This window comes from Hyla sarda, chromosome 2 (assembly GCF_029499605.1).
Source record: "Hyla sarda isolate aHylSar1 chromosome 2, aHylSar1.hap1, whole genome shotgun sequence".
Classification (NCBI taxonomy): Eukaryota; Metazoa; Chordata; class Amphibia; order Anura; family Hylidae; genus Hyla; species Hyla sarda.
This window is the reverse complement of record NC_079190.1, coordinates 259,427,959-259,451,286: the sequence shown is the minus strand read 5'-3', so window position 1 is coordinate 259,451,286 and position 23,328 is coordinate 259,427,959. Positions and strand designations below refer to the sequence as shown.

Here is a 23,328-nt window from a genome sequence, read left to right as displayed (position 1 = left end):
TTAACCCATTGCAAACATAGAACCATTCTTAGTCAAACGGCAGAATTAAAATACAGAGTATGGCCATGATCACACATTGTAAAAAAGAAAACAGCCATATAGAACTTAAAGCAATATACAGATATATTCTTAATCAAAACGGGATGGCTGATGGTTGTATATGCCACAGATTCTTGCTTTTACAAGTGCGCAAAACTGCTCTGAGTGTGAGGCACATGTGACAACTGTCAAGCAATCAGGTAATTCTACCCTAACTGGGGCTGCAGTCACCTCCTTTTATACTCAAAATCTCTTTTTATCAAGCCTTGGCCAGAAAGTTACCAAAAGTTAAAACATTACGTTCAGTCCAAGTCCACTGGCTTGATCATGAAGTGGGACTTTTCTATTTCATTCAGCTTGCCGTCACTATGCTTTACACTATACCAAAAACTGATTCTTAGAACGCTGTATGCACTGTTCTAAACAGCTGTACCCTACTTTCCTGCCCACCGTGACGACGGTCAGGGCGGATCCCTACAGTTAAGCAGTGTCCTATACAGTGATCCCTCAACTTACAATGGCCTCAACATACAATAGTTTCAACATACAATGGTCGTGTCACAACTGGAAGAACTGACTAATCAGAATGGGCATTTTACTGGTAAATCACCTCTATTACTGAAGTGCATGCACTGACTGGCTGTCTGATAGCGCCTCCTACAGTACAGGGAGGAACTACAAGTTCTGTACTACCACTTACCTGTGCCAGGGTTAGCTGCTCCTTTGGACACCAAGTAAGGTTGGCTCCATTTGGGACACTGTGTGTACTGTATAGGACCCTGAAGAAGCTCCTGTCCTCTACATAAACCATTGTTTCCCAACCAGGGTGCCTCCAGCTGTTGCAAAACTACAACTCCCGGCATGCCCGGACAGCCAACGGCTGTCCGGGCATGCTGGGAGTTGTAGTTTTGCAACAGTTGGAGGCATCCTGGTTGGGAAACACTGGCATAGACAGTGCTTTACAGCTCCCAGCAGATCTCTCTTACTTTTATATATAAGGACTTGCTATATCTATATTAGTTATCTACCTATTTTTCTTTAATCATCAGTTTTTCCTATTTTTGGATGACATTTTGGTGGCTTTAGAACCAATTACCAGGTTTCCATAGAGTTATGGTCTCAACATACAATGGTTTCAACATACAATGGTCCTCCTGGAACCAATTAATATTGTAACTTGAGGGACCACTGTACATTTAACTCTTTATAATCCTTTTTAAATGTGTTTATTCACTTAACTTTTTTAGGGCCCAGTGGTTCTTCATTTGATTGTACCATTAGTCAAATAAATTGTTATATGTATATAACTTTCCTGTAGAACAGTTTTTTATCCCTACACTTGTAAATTTTGGGAAGTTTTAAAGGCAATATCTTCTCCCCTTTTTTTTTTTTTTTTTTACATTTCTCACAATCTCATATATTTCACACCCATCTCCTCACTAACACCACAGCTTCCAACCATTCAATCAACAGCAGACCCTCTCCCCCTGGTCACATTAATCAACATTTTTTCTTATCTACCCACATCCTAGCCCCCTTCGTATTCATGTTAGTTCAGACATAACACCCTCACACCAGCCCTTCGTCCTAGAGAACCAGTCCATCTCTTAGTATTTATTGCTTACATTTGTACTGTACAAATATTAATGTAGATCTTGGGGACTACACCGGACTGTAGTTTTCGGACATTTTCTGCAGATAGAGCACACCCATCTCTCTTTCCATCTATTTTTATGGGTTTGTACGGGTGTATGCTACCTTTCACACCTCTGCGCAGTCATCAGGGATGTTGCGTTAATGGGACCGGCTGCCCGGGCATTGTCTAAGTGGTCTACTCAACTGGTAGAGTCAGACCTGCAGAGTTACATAAGTGAAGGCCTCACAGCGGTACACTCTTCCACTCCCAATGGCGTATCATACAGAGAGCAACGTATGCTTTTAATTGGTTGGGAAATCCTCCTCCACCCTCTTACCTCAACAGTTGCCCTACCTGCCAACTTCCTGGAGAGAATCTGTGACATTGTATATGGGATTGTGGATAGGTATTTCAAATGATGTTAGGACCTTGATTCAGACTATATGGAGACAGAAGCTAGACCTGACTTCTGAACCTTTCATCTTTCATTATATCCCGGTAAAAGAGTCTGATCCCTCAGATGGGGAAAAACTGAATTAGGGTATGAACTTACTATTGCTAGTGTCTCGGGCTAAGAGATTTGCCAAGAATTTAAACATATCCTACTGCCAAATTATCATGAAAGGTACTCTTCAAGTTAGTGAGTACTTTTAACAAAAGTATAAAAATATAATTTTTTGTTAGTACTCTGACACTTATTTTGATAAAGATTATGTGTAATTTACTGTTTATGAGTAATACCATGACTGTGCAAAGTTTGTGACTTTCGGAAATATGTCCCTTGTCATGTTAGTCTCAGACTGCAAGACTTAAGTCATATGGGGACGTATTTCCGAAAGTCCCATAGACTTTGTCCGGTCATAGTATTCCCATAAAACAGTAAGTTACACATAATCTTTATCGAAATAAGTGTCAGAGCACTAACAAACAATTATATTTTTATATTTTTTGTTAAAAGTACTCACTAACTTAAAGTACCTTTCATGATAATTCGGTAGTAGGATATGTTTAAAGCGTACGCATCAGATCAAACAACATTTTTTCTTATATATCACTCAGTACCTAATCCTGGCCAAGTACATGTAATTTTTATGTGTCTAGCACCTTTATTTATATTTTTATTGCACTTTTAATTTAGCTCACTAGTCTGAATTCCTCTCAAAGGGAAGGGGCGTGGCCTCAGTGTGCAGGTCTCCGCCCCCTCCCTCAGTATACTGTCTACTCACATCTCTCCTAGCATTAGCAAAACTACAACTCCCAGCTTGTCCTCACTGACAGTAGCGGGACACAAGTTGACAGTGGGAGGATTTTTCCTCTAGCTGTGAGCCCTGCACTCACAGCTGTCAATCAAGGAAGTGTGTCCATGACATAGGTGATGATGCATGGACACAGCAGGACTAGTATGTGTCCAAGCAGGAAGGGGGCAGTTGTTTGACTGGCTTTTTCAGTATGAAATACTGAAAATTTTCTAATGAAAGCAATTGCAAAACCTATTGGTTTTACACGCTTTACAACATATCAAAGGGTTTTGTATCTGACAGTGTCCATTTAAATTCTCAACCAATCTCGTAACCCGAGACTTCCAAAAGTCCTATAGACTTTGCATGGTCATGGTATTACCCATAAAACAGTAAACTAGACATAATCTTTATCCTAATAAGTTAGAGTGCTAACAAAAACTTGTTCTTTTGTTAAAAACTTACACCCAACAGTATATGCAGTGAATATTATAAACATAAAAATCATATGAATAGCATGTAAAAAATATTTAACTAGCACATAAAAATATTGTAAATAGTGGCTGGGATATATGTATGCTAGTATTAAGTGTTTAACTCTCTAGTTATGATGGGATAAATTAGTTAATATGATTAATATGTGTTGTTTAGGAGATGGTCTTTTGCTCAGCCGTGGAGAGAAATGGGCCCGCCACCGACGTCTATTGACTCCTGCTTTTCACTTTGATATTTTAAAGCATTACATGAAGATTTTCAACCAGAGCACAGATATTATGCATGTGAGTTTTTAGCAGTCTATGTTACATATTACTGTTTCTGGATTGTGTAGCATTATATTGTGTAGCATTATATGATAAACGACAATAGTACATTTGATATTTGATAACCATACATTAACTGAATCAAAAAGCCTTTTTTTTCCAATTCATTACACAATTTTTTTGTCTTCCCATTTCAATGGAGTACACCTCAAAGGGACTTATGACACCTTTTTATTTTTATTTTTTTTGGATAATACATATAATTCTGTATGTTATCTAATGACAGGTCAGAACCTTTAGAACAGAAGATAAAAGCAAAGTGATAATGGATGTTACTGCACAGTAATGTAGTTACATATGTCTTAAATTTAGGTGACAACATATGTGGGCATTGTAATGGGCACCAACCATTATGTACTTCATAAAAGGCTAAACAATGTATTAAAATCTTTACAACATAAAACAACTGAGGTTTTGACATTTCCATGTTTTTTTTTTATGTTGGACAGAATTCTTATTCAATGCTTATATATTTTTATGTTTTCACAGGCTAAATGGCGGAGACTGTGTACAGAAGGCCCAGTGTCCCTAGATATGTTTGAACACATCAGTCTCATGACATTGGACAGCTTGCTGAAATGTACATTTAGTTATGACAGTGACTGCCAAGAGTATGTAACTTTCTGTAAAATAACTTTTTTTTATTTTCTGAGAAGATGAATACAGCTTTTTTAATTCACATATAGTGGTAAAGCAGAAGGAGTATTTCCATCTCAAAAGATAGCATGTCACTAGGTTCACCAGTGCCATCACTTCTGGTACCACCAGAACAAATGACTGCAGTGCTGATTTTGCGTCACTGTTTTTACCAGCACAGTAATAGTGTATGACATTCCCTGCGAGGGGGGTGTACAGGGAAAGACAGCAAAGGGGCCACTAAATCAGTGGTGCAGTCCATCATTCTCAGAACCCATTGATTATAAAGTAATGACATTTCATAGTGATATGCCATCACTAAATGGCAATGGAGTATAATACCATGGACAGGAGTGTCAATGTTACAGATATTGTTACATTCTGTATTTATGCCTTATAAGAATTGCAGAATTGTAGAATAATGGCAGCTTACAGTAGTCTCTGTTTAATGTTGACATTACAGGAAGCCAAGCGATTACATTGCTGCAATATACGAGCTGAGCAACCTGATTGTGAAACGTGAACACTTCCTTCCCCACCACTTTGACTTTATCTACCGTTTTTCCTCCAATGGAAGAAAATTCCAAAGTGCATGCAAAACTGTGCATGACTTTACTGCAAATGTAATACAGCTGAGAAAGAAGGCTTTACAAGAGAAGGGGACAGATAACTGGATCAAATCCAAGCAAGGAAAGACAAAAGATTTCATTGACATTCTATTACTGTCAAAGGTTAGGCCTAAAATTTGTGAATATTAGTAACCCCTTGACACATTTTGATATAGATGTACCTCATGGCATGCAAATGGCTCATAGAAACATAGAACATGTTCTATAAAACATAGAATGAGGCTCCATGTGGTTTGAGATATCATGGGATCAATACAGCACAGAGGGAGCGGCACAACATGGGAGGGGGCATGACAGATATGTAGTAGCTGTCACTCCCCCTTCTATAGACATGATTGGAGGAAGCGTGGAGTGACGTCACGAACATGGATGCTCCCAATAACGCTGCCTTCCCCAGGATCGTGGCAGGACCCCCCGCAATTAGACATCTTATCTCCTATCCTTTGGATAGGGGATAAGATGTCTAGAGGCGGAGTATCCCTTTAAGTTCCATGTTGCCACCCCCTCTAAAAAAAAAAAAATTAAAGGGGTTTTCCACAAGTTCAAAATGATTGCTTATTCCTACGTTAAGCCTTCCATATTCGATTGTGGGTGTTAAACTCCAACTAACCCCAGCATTTAACTGATTGAAGGCCACATGGTGCTTCAGCATATGAAGCGACCTCTTTGTGGTTTATCAAACACAGCTCTAAGAATGGGATGGAGTTACACTACAAGCACTGCAAGCATTCAGATTCACAGTGATCTTATATTTGTCCTTGACAACCACATTGAACTGAACAAAATTAAGTCCTGGAACCCCTGGCAAACAGCTGATTGTTCGGGGTGAGGCATAGACAGCAAGGCATCTTCTCTTCATTGACTACCATGGCATCCATTCAGATGAAATACAAGCACATTTTAACTCTTCCAAAATGAAAGCTACTCCTACAGAATGGCTCTGTACTCATGGCTCATAGAGGATGTTCCCTTGATGTGACAACCTCTTGAAAATTTTATTTTTAAAATAGCTCAATTTAAAAAAGAGTAGCAGCAGTTGTAGTTGTGGCTTTTTTTTTCTTTCTTTTTTTAACTCCCCTCCCTATAAAGAATAAAACCTACACATTTCCATTCTATACAATGAAATCAAAACAAATAAGGCATTTGCAACTATATCCTCTAAATTCTTTTACATTTTTTTTGGTGGGGGATGGTAGGATGAGGATGGCAACCCCTTATCGGATGGAGAGATGAGAGACGAAGTGGATACATTCATGTTTGAAGGTATGTTTGTAAAAAAAAAAATATTCCAATCTCAAATAAAAATTAAATTTATATTGGGAGTCAGAAATCTTAACTGGTTACCTCATCATATAATGGAGCATACACTACAAAGTAGAAAGAAGAAATTTAGTTACTTCTCAATGTATATGTCAGTTTTTATGGTTATTTTACAACAATCTGTGTCCCTTATTTTTCTTTCTAAAACCTGTGAATAATTCACCGACAAGGGCTTATCAGCAATCAGAGCGCCACCTCCATACACATAATTCAAAGAGGAAATCATACAGTTTAATCGAAGAACAAGCCTCTTTTTAGAACCGCAATATAGATTATAAAACATAACCTTTGGTCCCCAAATAAAATGAATCATCTACTATGCAAATAGTGATAAACTAAAATGTGAACACTCCACAAAAAAAATAAAAATGCTAGTGTGGTGTCCTGGTACAGGACCTGGTCCTGTCCCTGTCTAAAGTCCCCTCAGCCAGAGTCCCTTCATTCCTTCCATAGGGCTCTCCTGCAGGGCTTAGCACTGGTCGCCTCATATAAATTGTATATAGTTTAATATATAAAGATAATATAAATATATAGGAAATATATATGTATAGGACCTTTCCTGGGTCATGTGATGTACAGTTGTAATGTATACTTGCTTAAGGACCTTCCAGGGTCATGTGATGTACCCAGAGTTCACTGGGTTCAGGACTTACAGGTTTGCTGACCAATGAGCTTAGTCCAGCCCCTTATTATATAAAGGGCTGTAGCCACTAAATTCTCTCTCTTAGTTCCGGACTATCAAGCAAGCACAAACATCTCAGCAGAAATCTCAATTCATCTAGGCCAAAGCCTAAGAACCTGCAGCCACAAAAAAGTGAGTTACCAAGCTCAATCTATCAAATCCTGTGTGACTACTACCAGCTAAAATATTATAATTAGTAGCACAGTGGCCTGCATCAAAGCTCATTGCTTCAAAGTCCCAGCAAAGCCTGTGAGGAACCTGCATTCCAGTTACCTCTTAAGAGACTGTTGTGTTTAAAGACTGTTGCATAAAATCTTCAAGTAAAGTTCTTCAATTTATTCATAAAGTCTGCTGTGGACCTGGTTCACCACACTAGTGTCCCAGGGGTCACGGGCCGCAGAGCAGACACTAAACAGATAGAAAGGACCTGGATGTAGAGGTGGGTATAGTAGGTACACTAGAGTAATCCCGGTTAGATGTTAGATTAAACCTCTGTTATAGTGATAAGGATATGAAATGAGGAAAAATGAGGTAAGTGCACTCTAGATTTACAGGCCCCATCCCTCTGTCCCTGCCTTTTGAGGGACCCAGCTCCTTAACAGGGTGGCCTCAACCAAGGTGCCTTTCCCTAACTTAACTGAGGGAGAAAATAAATTAATGAAATAAATGGTCAAGTAGGAAAAAAGATGTAGAGATAGCCTTATATGCTCCGGGACATCCCATTGTGAGTCACCAAACACAAATCATATAAGTGTATAAAAAAACGTGATCACTGGTACATAGTCCACTACCAGAGAGTGAATAAAATCATGTAGGTCCCAATAACTGTTCCTATGCGTTTCTACCATCCAATGTTTACGGTTTCATCAGGGAACCAAAACAAATACCACACAACTGTGGTTATAACCAAAGATATGTAAAGATACCATAATAATGCTTATTAAGTGTATCAGGCTGGTAAAAATGTTGCAAAATTAGCCTTATACACAGGGATTACACAAAGTGGAGATTTTTATATGATGTACTATAATCAGATCCTATCAAGGTATTATAAGCAGTAGATAATATAATAGTCCAACTAGATGTACATAGAACAAAAGTTGCAGGGGGAAAACCTGTGAATCTATGGAGCCAAAGAAAACTTCAAGGTGTTTATTGAGAAAGTGTTTTTTGTTATATGCCTCCATGTGCACTAAAAAAATTAATAAATGTATGATAGTAACCTTCACCACTCCTCCTGCCAAGTGTTCTGGTCCCCACAATCTTCCTCTTCTTCCTCCTTTCGATCATGTTTTGTGTCTATTCAGTGAACCAAGAAATGCAAGCTTGTTTGTGCACAGGGAGGCATATCAAAAAAATGATTTCCCCATAGAAACCCATTTATTTAATGCTAGGAGATAGAAAAACATGTCTCAGCCATTATTGAGCAGTAAACTAAAAATATAAAAGAGAGCGCTCCATAGTGTAAAACCGACTGGATAGGTATTGGTAGACGGATTCTTTTTAAAGCCTCTTACCCAAGGTGGTTGTGTGAGCTCACACACAACAATGAACAGCGTATGAGGATTGTTAGAGCCCGGTCTGCAGCTTCCTAACAAATGGACTTCAAAGGTGCAGTGGGTCTTTTGCGGCGCTGACTCGGAACAAGCACATCAGGTGAGTATAAAAGGTTTATCAAAATGCAACGCGTTTCACCGCACATGCGAGACCTGATGAAGCCGCGCATGTGCGGTGAAACGCGTTGCATTTTAATAAACCTTTTATACTCACCTGATGTGCCTTTTCCAAGTAAGCGCCGCAAAAGACCCACCGCACCTTTGAAGTCCATTTGTCTCATTATTGGGCAGTAACCATGCAATTATAGTACGTAAGTAGTAGGGCCTCACGTCTGCCTTAGCGACTACACCTTGCGGATCAAAAACTAAAGAAAAATATTTATAAAGGTGCCGTAAAACTTAGCATTTAATTGTATAGCTAGATAAAATTCACCACAATATTAGTGCAATGTAATAATACTATCACCAAATAATAATAATAGATAATTAATGTATGTATCCTATTTATGATGATCGCCTGTTATGTTTAAGCGAACCATTCACAATACATATCTGATTGCTTTAAGTATGCGTAAAGATAACCCCAAGTATACCCGACGCGTTTCTGCCTGGTTAAGTTTACTCATTATCACATAGATAACCAGGCTTCCTCAGGGGTAACACAACACACAAAGGGTTAATTGAACACTCAAAAGGGTTAATAATCCTATATAGAGAATAATATGAATGGTCACAGCCTTTAATGACCACATTTATTAAAGTGCAACACTGCAGCTCTAGACCGCTCCAGGTGGAGCAAACATTAGATTATATTAAAGGATTTGTTCATCCAATGCAAGACACCTCCCCTCTGGGTAACGATAAACCCACTCTGGAATGATACCAATGATAGTGCGGGGTTGTCTCAAAAATGCCTCCTATATGAATAATTCCAGGTCCACTGTACTGTAAATAGATGTACCAGATAACCTGAAAAAGATCAAATACAGATACTAAATATATATAATAAAAAAGAGAAGAGGGCTTACCCTATCTTCATGAAGACAGTTAATGATGGTTGTACTCACACTGAACTATAGGAGACCCGACCTGAGCTGCCTAGAAACAGACCAGGGTACATCTTAGTTAAGAAAAACATACATACACCGAATCCTCATACATTTAGATAAGTAAGGCATCCCAAAGAGGACTTGTACTTACAGTGAAGAAAGGCGAACAATCGCGCACGTCCTGCAGTGGCAGGGGACCCGACCGTCTGCCGGGATACACGCGCCCTGTATGCGCGCCGGCGTCCTTTTGTAGACCAGCGCTTCCGGGACCCGTCACATGAGCACCACCCATGTGACGCTGTACATGGGCGTGGCTCTGTTCCCGGAGCCGAGAGGCTCCGGACATTGCCGATAACTGACGGGGAGCGCTGGTTACAACCATTATCAAATTACTAAAGGCTGGCTCATATGGGAAGAGTATGCAGGAACACCGTATAACTTAGAAAGGATATATACACCGGTAATTCATAACCCTGATTATACAGGATTAGAACTGTACATAGCTAAAAGCATCTTTTAGTGTATATAATAGAGGTACTGTTCCAACCTATTATATACTTGAAGATACATAAGACTCCAAGAGGTCACCCTAATGCAATGGAAAATACGACAAGGATAAAAGGGGAATATTGGGAAATGGTGCTGAGGAAAAGATCAGGAGCTCATAACTGGCACCGCTATTGGGCATACAAAACGAAAAACTTTTGTAAGATTAAGAAGGAATTGAAAACAAGGGGGAGGGAATAAAAATATATTTATAATAATCCTCTCTCTATTAGACCTGGCAAAAATACTCCATTTATCAATCTAGACAAGTTTATTACGTAGCTATATCAAACCATTAGCCAAGCGTAGACAGCTTGCATATGATATAAATACGCTAATAATCCTATATGCATACGGACCTCTACCTGACATGAAAATAAGATGACGGGGGGGGGGGGGGGAAGGGGGGAGGGAGGGGAAAGATAGCTGGGCCCTATGGGTCTACCAAACCCTAAGAGTCCCTAGAAAACATCCCTAAACCTAGACGGCATGGACGCCCTAATAAGGGCGGTACCGTATTCTGGAACCTCCTATAGATACCTATTATGCCCTAGGTATGGGTGGTACTAGACATATCGGTCAGCTACAAACGTCCCTGTCTACCTATCATTCCACCCAATCAAGGGAAGAGGTCCGTAATGTAATAAAGTAAAATATCTAAAGAGTCGAGGATGTATTAAGTAAAGATATAGGTTATAAAAATGGAGCAAAAGACAACTGCTCATTCAATCCTCCTGGGGACATAGATTTGAACTTAAAGATCCACTTTGTTTCCCTTTGCAAGAGGACTTTGTCCAAATTCCCCCCTCTAGGTGATGGTTTAATTTGTTCCAGACCCACGAAGGATAAACATTTATAATCCCCTTGGTGTATTGTGTTAATATGGGTGGAAATTGGGGTGTCCCTCTTGTGCCGTATATCTCCCAAGTGTTCCAGGACCCTGCGTCTAAATTCCCGCAGGGTCTTGCCGACATATTTGGCCCCACATTGACAAAGGGCTACATACACTATTGCCTTAGTACTGCAGTTTATAAAGCTCCTGATCTCATGCCTCAAACCAGTATCACCATACAATACAACCTTAGTTTTTTGTATACTCGGGCAGGCTTTACAATGCCCACAGCGATAACACCCGGGAGAGGAGTATCTGTCTAGCCAGGTCTGGTTGGATTGTACTGGTAGATGGGAATGCACCAGATTGTCCCCTAGGCTTTTCCCTCTCCGGAAGGTTATCTCAGGGCGTTCACCCACTACCTCAGATAGATCTGGGTCTAACTGTAGGATGTTCCAGTACTGACCAATTACTTCTCTCACACGTTTGGATTGAACATCAAAGGTACCAATAATTCTGAGCGGTTGTTTAGTGTCAGTTTTTGCCCTCGGTACGAGCAATTGTGCTCTATCTTGTTCAAGGGCAAAACGATAAGCCGATCTTAAGGTATAGTCTGGATAACCTCTTGTCAAAAATCTGGTTCGGAGATCCTTTGCCTGTCTCTTAAATTCAGCCCTATCTGAGCAATTCCTCCTGAGACGGAGATACTGCCCCCTCGGTATCCCCCGTTTAAGGGGGACCGGGTGGCAGCTCTCCCATCTCAGGAGACAATTGGTTGCAGTGTCCTTCCTATATACCGATGTCTGCAGTCCACCAGCACTGTCTTTACAGACATAGACATCCAGGAATGCCAGCCCCTCTTGCTGAATCTCAAATGTAAAGGAGAGCCCCAAGTCGTTGTTGTTCAGTACCCGAAGGTACTCCTCAAATTCTGTCCTGGAGCCAGTCCATAAAATGAAAATGTCATCTATATAGCGCGACCAAAAGGTCGCGCTAATAGAAAGATGTTCCCGCTCGTCTGAGAAGGCGGTGGTGGCCTCCCACCAGCCCAGGGTGAGGTTGGCATACGATGGGGCGCATGGGCTCCCCATCTCCGTCCCCCTGAACTGGTGGAAGTACCGCCCCTCGAAGAGAAAAAAATTATAGGTCAAAATAAATGACAAAAGATCCAGTACAAACTTATTGTGGGCATGATGATAGATACCCCTAGATGTGAGAAAGTGAGAGACCGCATGAATGCCAACTTCATGCGGAATCGAGGAATACAAGGCCTCCACGTCTATCGAGGCCAACCAGGTACCTTCTTCAATGGTGAGACCCTCTAGTTTGTTCAGGAGGTCCAAAGTGTCCCGTGTATAGGACGGTAATGAGTGAACAAATTCTCTAAGAACTTTATCCACGTAGATACCTATATTTTGCCCGAGACTCCCAATACCTGCCACAATGGGACGACCCTTCAATGGTGAAATACCTTTATGTATTTTGGGGAGTGCATAAAAGGTGGGCGTAACGGGAGTCTCGGGCAACAAAAATTCATATTCTTCATCAGAGATGAGCCTATTGGATTTAGCTTGACCGAGTAGTTCTTTCAATTCACGAAGGTAGCCCTGCGTAGGGTTATTAGATAGTTTTTCATAGGTGTGTTCATCATCTAAGAGTCGCCTACACATGCTGACATACAGACTTCTATCCAGAAGAACCACATTTCCTCCTTTATCTGAGGACTTGATGACAAGATTATCCCTCATCTCTAGCTCCCTTAGGGCCGCCTTTTCTTGGCGACTAAGATTATTCTCCCTAAAGGGAATCGAGCCAGATATAGACATAAATTCCCTTGTCACCAAGTCCACAAAAACATCAATACATGAAATATCGCCCACAGGTGGAAAAGAGCGATTAGGTAATTTACAGTTAGTGTAAGGGCCCTCGCCAGCTACCCTCTCGTTATCCTCCAAGAGAGACATAAGTTGTCGTGTAGTCTGCAAATCTTGTACAGTCATACCATTCTCTCTAGCTTCTCTCCTTTCACGCAACTTGTGGAACTTGTGCCACCTTAATTTTCTAGCATAAAGATGTATATCCTTAGTCCAGGTGAAAAGATCAAATTGCATGGTAGGAATAAATGAGAGCCCTTTCTTTAGAAGTTCTAGCTGGGAACAAGTAGGAAAAAAGATGTAGAGATAGCCTTATATGCTCCGGGACATCCCATTGTGAGTCACCAAACACAAATCATATAAGTGTATAAAAAAACGTGATCACTGGTACATAGTCCACTACCAGAGAGTGAATAAAATCATGTAGGTCCCAATAACTGTTCCTATGCGTTTCTACCATCCAATGTTTACGGTTTCATCAGGGAACCAAAACAAATACCACACAACTGTGGTTATAACCAAAGATATGTAAAGATACCATAATAATGCTTATTAAGTGTATCAGGCTGGTAAAAATGTTGCAAAATTAGCCTTATACACAGGGATTACACAAAGTGGAGATTTTTATATGATGTACTATAATCAGATCCTATCAAGGTATTATAAGCAGTAGATAATATAATAGTCCAACTAGATGTACATAGAACAAAAGTTGCAGGGGGAAAACCTGTGAATCTATGGAGCCAAAGAAAACTTCAAGGTGTTTATTGAGAAAGTGTTTTTTGTTATATGCCTCCATGTGCACTAAAAAAATTAATAAATGTATGATAGTAACCTTCACCACTCCTCCTGCCAAGTGTTCTGGTCCCCACAATCTTCCTCTTCTTCCTCCTTTCGATCATGTTTTGTGTCTATTCAGTGAACCAAGGAATGCAAGCTTGTTTGTGCACAGGGAGGCATATCAAAAAAATGATTTCCCCATAGAAACCCATTTATTTAATGCTAGGAGATAGAAAAACATGTCTCAGCCATTATTGAGCAGTAAACTAAAAATATAAAAGAGAGCGCTCCATAGTGTAAAACCGACTGGATAGGTATTGGTAGACAGATTCTTTTTAAAGCCTCTTACCCAAGGTGGTTGTGTGAGCTCACACACAACAATGAACAGCGTATGAGGATTGTTAGAGCCCGGTCTGCAGCTTCCTAACAAATGGACTTCAAAGGTGCAGTGGGTCTTTTGCGGCGCTGACTCGGAACAAGCACATCAGGTGAGTATAAAAGGTTTATCAAAATGCAACGCGTTTCACCGCACATGCGAGACCTGATGAAGCCGCGCATGTGCGGTGAAACGCGTTGCATTTTAATAAACCTTTTATACTCACCTGATGTGCCTTTTCCAAGTAAGCGCCGCAAAAGACCCACCGCACCTTTGAAGTCCATTTGTCTCATTATTGGGCAGTAACCATGCACCATAACCATGTGTTGTGTTCCCTCCACCAAGGACATGACACCACAGCCAGTGGACTCTCCTGGATCCTGTATAATTTGGCCTCTCACCCGGAATATCAAGAAAAATGCAGAGAAGAAATAAAAGAATTATTAAAGGGAGAAACAGGTCACTTGGAATGGTGAGTAACCTGCCCATTCATGAGTTATGTTGATACGAGACTGAAGCTTTCTTAAAAATAAGTATAAGCAACAAATCAAAAAAAAAGGGTTAGGGTTAAAAAGATTGGTTATGGCAATAGAAGCAGGGTTATCTATAGACTATATGATAAACCAAGGAAAAAGGTAAATGAGAAACAGAGGTGAAAAGTAAAATAAAACGTAACCTTCATAAATTCTAATAAAATGTATTAGTACAACTTGTTTTTAATCAGGAAATCAAATCAAACAGTTTTCTCTCATATTCCCATGTCTGTAATGTCTGTATGTTTTTATATTTTAAAAATGGTCTCTTTAGAATAGACCTCACACTATGAGTGCCCACCTACTAAGCACAGACCAGTCACCTATCCTTAAAGGGGTACTCCGCTGCTCAGCGTTCGGAACAAAATGTTCCAAATGCTTTGAGCTGGCACTGGGGGTGTGTCGTCATGAGGGGGCGGGGCCATGATGTCGCAATCCTCTGGCCCCTGCATCGCCAGTCATCAGGCATGGAGCAAAGCTTGCTCCGTGCACCAGATGACAGGGCTGCTGCAAGAGAGATCGAGGGGTTCCCAGCAGTGGGACATCTTATCCCCTATCCAAAGTTGTCTAGAGGCGGAGTACCCCTTAAACCATTTTTTACCTTAATGACTAGGCTCTTTTTTATTTGACTGGGTCTTTTTAAATGATAATAACTTTAGAACACTTTTTCTGAGTGGAGCGATTCTAAGATCTTTTTTTCGTGACATATTGTACTTTATATAAGTGGTGCATTTTTGCTGACACATGCAGCATTATTTGTGGAATACTCAAAAATATTGGGAAAAATTGAAAATTTCTGGCTTTTTTTTAAATAATTTTTTTAGAGTGTACGCTGTACAGTAAAAGTGGTGTTTTATTTATTGTGTGGGTCAGTTGGATTATGGCGATGCCCATTTTATATAGCTTTTTATGTTCTTTTTCCTTTTCTGAGCAAAATTATTTTTCTGCCATTCATTTTCTAAAAGCCCTAATTTTTTATTTTTCATCTGATTGAGTGAGGGCTTATTTTTTGCGGGATGAGCTGTACTTTTTATTGGGTATTTTTGTGATACGTGCTACCTTTTGATCTTTTTTATTCTGCTAATTGTACCAAAGTTGGTGAATTTTGCACTTTTTTTTTTTATCACCATGCGACATAATTTACATTATAGTTTCATAGTACATGTCATTACGGATGTGGCAATGCCTAGTATGTATATGATTTGTGTTTTTGATCTTTTTTGGTGATAATACAGGGCTTTTATTTGGAAAGGGGCATTTATTTTTATTTTTACACTTCATACTTTTATTTAAGAACTTTTTATTTTATTTTTTTACAATTTTTACAGGTTATACTATGCTGCAATACATTTGTACTACAGCACGGTATAACCTGATGAGCTGCACATACTAAAGCCTCTGCACTCCAGCCTGTGGCTGGATCTCACAGGTTTCCGTAGCAGGCAGACAGGAGGTCATCATCATCTGACCTCATCCTGCCATAGCAACCAAGGGCGACCCGCAATCGTATCACAGCAGAGCCATTGGTAAACGGGGAGCACCCGCCCCCTGTCAATACCATAGATGACAGGATCAAGATTGATCACGGCATCTATGGGGTTAATGCTGCCGGGACTGGCACGATTGGGGCCCCAGCAACTGCGGCGGGTACCCGGCTGTGATTGACAGCTGGCTGCCGCCAATCTCCTGTGCTGCCTGCGGCAGCACAGATCACTAGGATGTATACATACGCCCTAGCGCGCAAATGTGTTGGGTGCTGGGACATATGCATACATCCTATAGCGTGAAGGGGTTAAAGAACATGATTTAAAGGGGTACTCCGGTGCCGCCACGCCCCCTCGCGTAGACTTGTATTGAGGGGGTGAACCGGTGCTCCGGCCCCTGTATCACCCAGTCATCACTCATAGAGATTTTCCTCTGTGCTGTGATGACAGCAGGGTGCCACCACTGAGAACAAGGGGTCCCCAGTGGCGGGACCCCCACGATCGGACATCTTATCCCCTATCCTTGGATAGGGGATAAGATGTCTAGGGGCAGAGTACTCCTTTAAACAGATTTATAAATGACTTCTATTAAAAAATCTTTATCCTTCCAGTACTTATCAGCTGTTGTATGCTCCACAGGAAGTTGTATAATTCTTTTCAGTCTGACCACAATGCTCTCTGCTGACACCTCTGTCTGTGTCAGGAACTGTCCAGAGCAGGATAGGTTTGCTATGGGGATTTTCTCCTGCTCTGGACAGTTCCTGACATGGACAGAGGTGTCAGCAGAGAGCACTGTGGTCAGACTGGCAAGAACTACACAACTTTCTTTGTAGTATATGGCAGATGATAAGTACTGTAAGTAGAGATGAGCAAATTGAAGCTGACGAATCCGAATTCATTACGAATTTCATGAAAAACCTGATTTGCAACGAATGCGAATATGGCCGCAATTCTATTGCGTGAATCGCTTCATTAAACTCCATTTAGTGCGGTCCAGGCTCCAGGGCATCTAAAATGGCGGATCAACATGTTAGGACATGGGGTAAGGAACTCTGAGAAGGCGGGAACAATGGTAGGCGGGATGACCCTGAATCACATGCAGCATGCAGCCTATCAGCAGCCAGTCACCCCTGTGATGTCAAAGCCCTATATAATTGTCAGCCATATTCCTGCTAGTCACTTCATTCATTACAATGCAGAGAGATAAGACAGACAGCCTGTGTGTGTTACACAGAAAAGTTTCTTCCAGCAGCGTTTCACTTCGTAGTCACATCAGCGATCTGGTGAACAGAGAGCAGTGCTTTTTTTCACATAAAAGGATTTTTACTGCAGCCAGTATCCTCCCAGTCACTTTCTACAGCATTGTATTACAGAGAGGGGCAGATAGCTGTGTGTTGCCTCATACATTTCAACAAGCTGCCTCAATTTCATAAACCTTAGGAGAGGAGGCAGGAATAATTTTTCAGAGCAATTCTGTGTGTTTGTTCTACGACAAATCATCTGCTGGTTATACTAGTCTATAGATGGTATAATACCCAGCAGTCCATTCCTACTAGTCTTTGACAGAGTGCAATTTTGGGTTTAGTACATAGCTTTTGTGTGCTGCAGCACTGTTGTGTACTGCTGGTGTTGTGCAAAAATACGTATTTTTAAGCTACTGTAGCGCATTATTCTGCCCTCATAAGTGCATACCACATACCTACATCTAAGTAGTGTACTATTTTGTTCCTGTTAATCTGTCAAGGGCCTACATACTGTGAAAGGACAGCCAAAAGTACACACCTGCAGCTGTCCTAGACAAATACTGTTTTACGCGTAGTGAAGCGTATTGTACTCCCCTCATATATGCACTAAGTATGTAAGGCAGAGGAGTGGCAGAGGCCTAAATTCATCAGGCGCAGGCAGATGTTGCAGCAGACTAGGGGAGAGTGGCAGAGAGAGGCCTGAGCTCCCGGTATCAGCTAGCGGTCGTGTCTCGACCAGCAGCCCATTTGCCATCATCAATTGGTTAACATGGTCATGCACTTCAGCACAAGTGACATCTGACATTCTTCAGATACATTCCTCAGTTTGCATGGCCCGGCAGCAGTCTCTGTCCTCCCATTGCCTCTGTCCTATGCTGTTCCCTCACCCACAGAAGTATCTTATGCTGTGGGTTCAGCTCCACTATTCAGTTAGGACGATCTAATAGAGGACAATCAGCAGCTACTGCCCAGCCAAGAAGTGGAGGAGACATCCGCCGCTTCCTCCACTAGGCGTAAAAGTAGGGATGAGGAGAGTGACACTGTTGAGGAACCTGAGGAGGACATCAGTGATGTGCAGACACTTGTTGATGATGATGATGAAGCCGATCGCAATTGGGAGCCGGGTGGAGAAGGGCTTCATCATCATCATGAGAGGAGAGTTGCAGGTTGCCTGTGAGGCAGCAGCTGAGCCAGCAAGGCGGTAGCATGGTTGGCAGTCAGCATTGTGGCAGAAATGGAAATTCTGGAGCCAAACATGCCCGGGGGAGACCACCTGCTTCGCAGCAGCCTAACTTCCCGGGAGGTAGTGGAACAGGGGTTCCTGGAAACGGTGGCAGTAGCAGTAAATTAGTGTGGACTGTTGGTGGGAAAATCAGCTACTCGGCGGTGTGGCAGTTTTTCAATAAGCATCTGGAGGAGTTTATCCTGGCCACATGCAAATATGTCGGCAGAAGGTGAAGCGTGGCCATGGTCCCAATGTTGGCACCCCGGCCCTGCGTCAACATATGCTTTGCCACCATAAAGTGGCCAGGGAGAACCGTGGCTCCGATGTAGTGGTCCAGCCTGGTGCATCACCCAGTGGCTTGCCACTCCCTCTTTCAGCCAGCCAAGGCTCCACCACCTCAGCCGAAGGGAGCTGTGTGTCATACCCTCCTTCTGTCGCTACAGATGCTACGGCTTCTCCTACTTTTAGTCAGTCATTTCGCCAACAAACTATCGGCAAAACCATGTCCAAGAGACAACAGTATGCGCTCACTCATCCAATGGCCAGAAAGCTGAATGTGCTCCTTTCTAAGTTGCTGGTGCTGCAGTCCCTCCCTTTTCAATTGGTGGCACCTTTCAGAGAACTGATGGCTTGTGCCGAGCCGAGGTGGAGAGTGCCAAGCCGCCATTTCTTTGCGAAGAAGGCAGTACCTACCCTGCACAATTTTGTGGAAGAGAAGGTGGGCCAGTCCTTGAGCCTGTCTGTGTGTACCAAAGTGCACGGTACCACCGACATCTGGGGCTGTAACTATGGTCATTGGCAATACATGTCCTTTACGGCTCACTGGGTGAATGTGGTTCCTGCACAGCCACAACACCAACTTGGACCGGTCACGCTGCTCCCTCCTCCATGCTCTCAGGCCGTTGGTGCTGTGACAGTGTGTGACTCCACCTCCTCATCCCCCACTGTGTCCTCAGCCTCCAGTGCCCAGACAAGTCTCAGTGCCCCTTCAACATACCATTTGTGCAGGGCACAGCTGTGTCACATATATTGTTCACAATGGCTGCAGATTTTCTGCTAAACACCCTCCTAATCTACAAACCATTTTAGCACCTTCACATGTCCAGGATAACACCAATAATAATCCTCAATATACCTGTCTACAACTGAAAGGTTGTTTCAAATGTGGTGGCAACTGTTGTGGTTGCTGTGCGTTTATGAACCAGACTAAAGTAATTAATTAAAGCATTGTAGGGTCTGTATATACTATCTCCTCTTTTATCAATTGCAATACTACATGGGCAATTTATTACATACATTGTACCTCATGTAATTTAGGCTACGTTGAATGTACTACTAGACGCATCAAGGATAGATTGCGAGAACACATATATGGAGCAACCCACAATACTAGAAATCCCTCCAACGTCTCCAAACATTTCTCCCTTGTTCACACAGGCAATGTTAGCACCCTTACAATAACCGAAATAGAAAGGGTTACTAAGCGATAGCGAGGAGGAGACAGACGTTCAAAACTTCTGAACCGAGAAGGTTATTGGATATTAATGTTTAATACCTCGTACCCGAAGGGCATGAATCATAGGCTTGATTTGGTTATGAGTTATTGAAAAACCTTTTTCCTCTTTTTTCTATTACATCATTTTTCCATTATATTTTTATATACCGTATGTATATTTTTAATGTATGCCATATAGGTTTTTTCTGAGTTCTTTTGCACTGTGTATTTTGTTATTCTTGTTTTTTTTTTATATGTATTTGTATATTCACTCTATATATTGGGCGGAGCTTGAAATCCTTTGAATTCCAAGCAATACTACCCCTCGTATCTATGACTAAGGCCCGGTAGGGTGGAAACGCATCAGAGGGGGAGGTTTCGACCTCCAGCATGCTGGTTGCACTTTTTTGTATCTCCTGAATTTTGTATGGATTTCTAATAAATGGATTTTGGATTTTTTCTGTTCTACACCCCTATTGAGGCTCTCTGTAGGACAGAAATAGCCATTTTTAATACAGATTCGCTGCGAATAAATTCAGACCAAATCAATTTTTTTCGGAAAATTCGGCAATTCGGCCGAATCAATTTTTTCAAAAGTTTGCTCATCTCTAACTGTAAGGGTTAAGATTAGATTTACATTAAAGTAATATTTGTTTAACTTTTTGGCATCAGTTGATTAAAAAAAAAAAATTTCCCCCCCAGTACCCCTTTAACCCCTTAACGACGCAGCACGTATATTTACGTCCTGCGCCGGCTCCCGCGATATGAAGCGGGGTCGCACCGTGATCCCGCGTCGGTCCCGGCGCTCATCAACGGCTGGAACCCGCGGCTAATACCACACATCGCCGATCGCGGCGATGTGCAGTATTAACCCTTTAGAAGCGGCGGTCAAAGCTGACTGCCGCTTCTAAAGTGAAAGTGAAACTATCCCGGCTAGTCAGTCGGGCGGTTCGGGACCGCCGCGGTGAAATCGTGGCGTCCCGAACAGCTTACAGGACACCGGGAGGGCCCTTACCTGCCTCCTCGGTGTACAATCGACAAATGACTGCTCCGTGCCTGAGATCCAGGCAGGAGCGGTCAAGCGCCGATAACACTGATCACAGGCGTGTTAATAAACGCCAGTGATCTGTGTAAAAGATCAGTGTGTGCAGTGTTATAGGTCCCTATGGGACCTATAACACTGCAAAAAAAAGTTAAAAAAAGTGTTAATAAAGGTCATTTAACCCCTTCCCTAATAAAAGTTTGAATCACCCCCCTTTTCCCATAAAAAAAATAAAACAGTGTAAATAAAAAAAAATAAACATATGTGGTATCGCCGCATGCGTAAATGTCCGAACTATAAAAATATATCATTAATTAAACCGCATGGTCAATGGTGTACGCGCAAAAAAATTCCAAAGTCCAAAAAAGCTTATTTTTGGTCACTTTTTATACCATTAAAAAAGGAATAAAAAGTGATCAAAAAGTCCGATCAAAACAAAAATCATACCGATAAAAACTTCAGATCACGGTGCAAAAAATGAGTCCTCATACCGCCTTGTACATGGAAAAATAAAAAAAGTTATAGGGGTCAAAAGATTACATTTTTAAACGTATAAATTTTCCTGCATGTAGTTATGATTTTTTCCAGAAGTACGACAAAATCAAACTTATATAATTAGGGTATCATTTTAACTGTATGGACCTATAGATTAATGATAAGGTGCCATTTTTACCGAAATATGCACTGTGTAGAAACGGAAGCCCCCAAAAGTTACAAAATGGCGTTTTTTCGTCGATTTTGTTGCACAATGATTTTTTTTCCCATTTCGCCGTGAATTTTTGGGTAAAATGACTAATGTCACTGCAAAGTAGAATTGGTGACGCAAAAAATAAGCCATAATATGGATTTTTTGGTGAAAAATTGAAAGGGTTATGATTTTTAAAAGGTAAGGAGGAAAAAACAAAAGTGCAAAAACTGAAAAACCCTGAGTCCTTAAGGGGTTAAAGGAGATAAAACATTTAATAAAGTATGTTAGAAAGGTCAATGTTTTTGATTCTGACAGTGCTGATATTAAGGGGTTGGCCTCCTTTTACAGGCTTTTTAATAAACCACTGCAGTGAGTATAGTGTATTGCTTATACATACAGTGATTCTTCCGTGCAGGACTGCTCTGCTCTCATTCTGTTTCTCGCCCCAGCTGGATGGCTCCTCGTTCATACATGGCTGATACACATCAATGTGCCTTCTCAATAGCAGGATACTGTACTAAATCAAGGGGAGCAGATGCCATGGGAACAGGCACAATAATGTTAATCATTGCATGCTCCTTCATAAGCAGCCATGTATGGACGATGAGCCATCTGGCTGTATACATGGAAAAGGGACCGGGGCGTGAAGTAATGTGAGAGAACAGTGCCGCAGGGGAGCCTCACTGTATGTGTAGGTCACCTATTGTAATCACTGAATTGCTATATTAAAGGGGTACTTTGCACCTAGACATCTTATCCCCTATCCAAGGATAGGGCATAAGATGTCTGATCGCAGTGGTCCTGCTGCTGGGGAACCCCATGATCTCTCCTGCAGCCCCCCGAGTCATCAGCTCTCTGGAGCTAAGTTTGCTCCGTGGCTGATGACAGGGGCCGGCAGTTCGTGACATCATGTCTCCGCCCCCTCATGTCATCACACCCCGCCCCCTTAATGCAAGTCTATGAAAGGGGGCGTAGCCATGATGTCACGAACCGCCGGTCCCTGTATCGTGAGTCATCAGCCATGGAGCAAACGTAGCTGTAGCTCTGGAGAGCTGATGACTCGGGGGGCTGCAGGAGAGATTGCAGGGGTCCCCAGCAGCGGGACCCCTGCAATCAGACATCATATCCCCTATCCTGGGATAGGGGATAAGATGTCTAGGGGCGGAGTACCCCTTTAACTCCTTAACGCCGGCTCCCAACATATAACGCAGGGTCATGCAGTGACCCCGCGTCATATCGGGTCAGTCCCGGCGGCCATCAACTCACAGCTAATAGCGGACATAACCAATCGTGGTGATGCCCGGTATTAACCCTTCAGACGCGGCAATCAAAGTTGACTGCCGCGTCTTAAGTGAAACCGAAAGCATCCCGGCAGCTCAGTTGTGCTGTTCAGGACCGCCGCGGTGAAATAGCAGCGTCCCTAACAGCTTTCAGGACACCTGGAGGATCCCTACCTGCCTCCTGCGTGTCCGATCGCCGAATGACTGCTCTGTGCCTGAGATCCAGGCAGGAGCAGTCGAGCGGCGATAACAATGATCAATGCCATGATAATGCATGGCAGTGAACAGTGTAAGAGATCAGTGTGTACAATGTTATAATCCCC

General features: G+C 42.0%; 1 protein-coding gene across 5 annotated transcripts in view; it reads left to right on the top strand.

The window, feature by feature from the left end:
• The window catches only part of LOC130356034 (ultra-long-chain fatty acid omega-hydroxylase), a 151,819-nt gene that overhangs the window by 113,903 nt on the left and 14,588 nt on the right, over positions 1-23,328 (top strand). For all 5 annotated transcript variants that reach the window (XM_056557043.1, XM_056557042.1, XM_056557041.1 and 2 more), the window contains 5 exons: positions 3,565-3,692; positions 4,224-4,345; positions 4,834-5,101; positions 6,196-6,262; positions 14,360-14,486. In XM_056557043.1, coding sequence (XP_056413018.1) covers positions 3,565-3,692; positions 4,224-4,345; positions 4,834-5,101; positions 6,196-6,262; positions 14,360-14,486 — 712 coding nt within the window. The remainder of the gene's footprint in view (positions 1-3,564; positions 3,693-4,223; positions 4,346-4,833; positions 5,102-6,195; positions 6,263-14,359; positions 14,487-23,328) is intronic.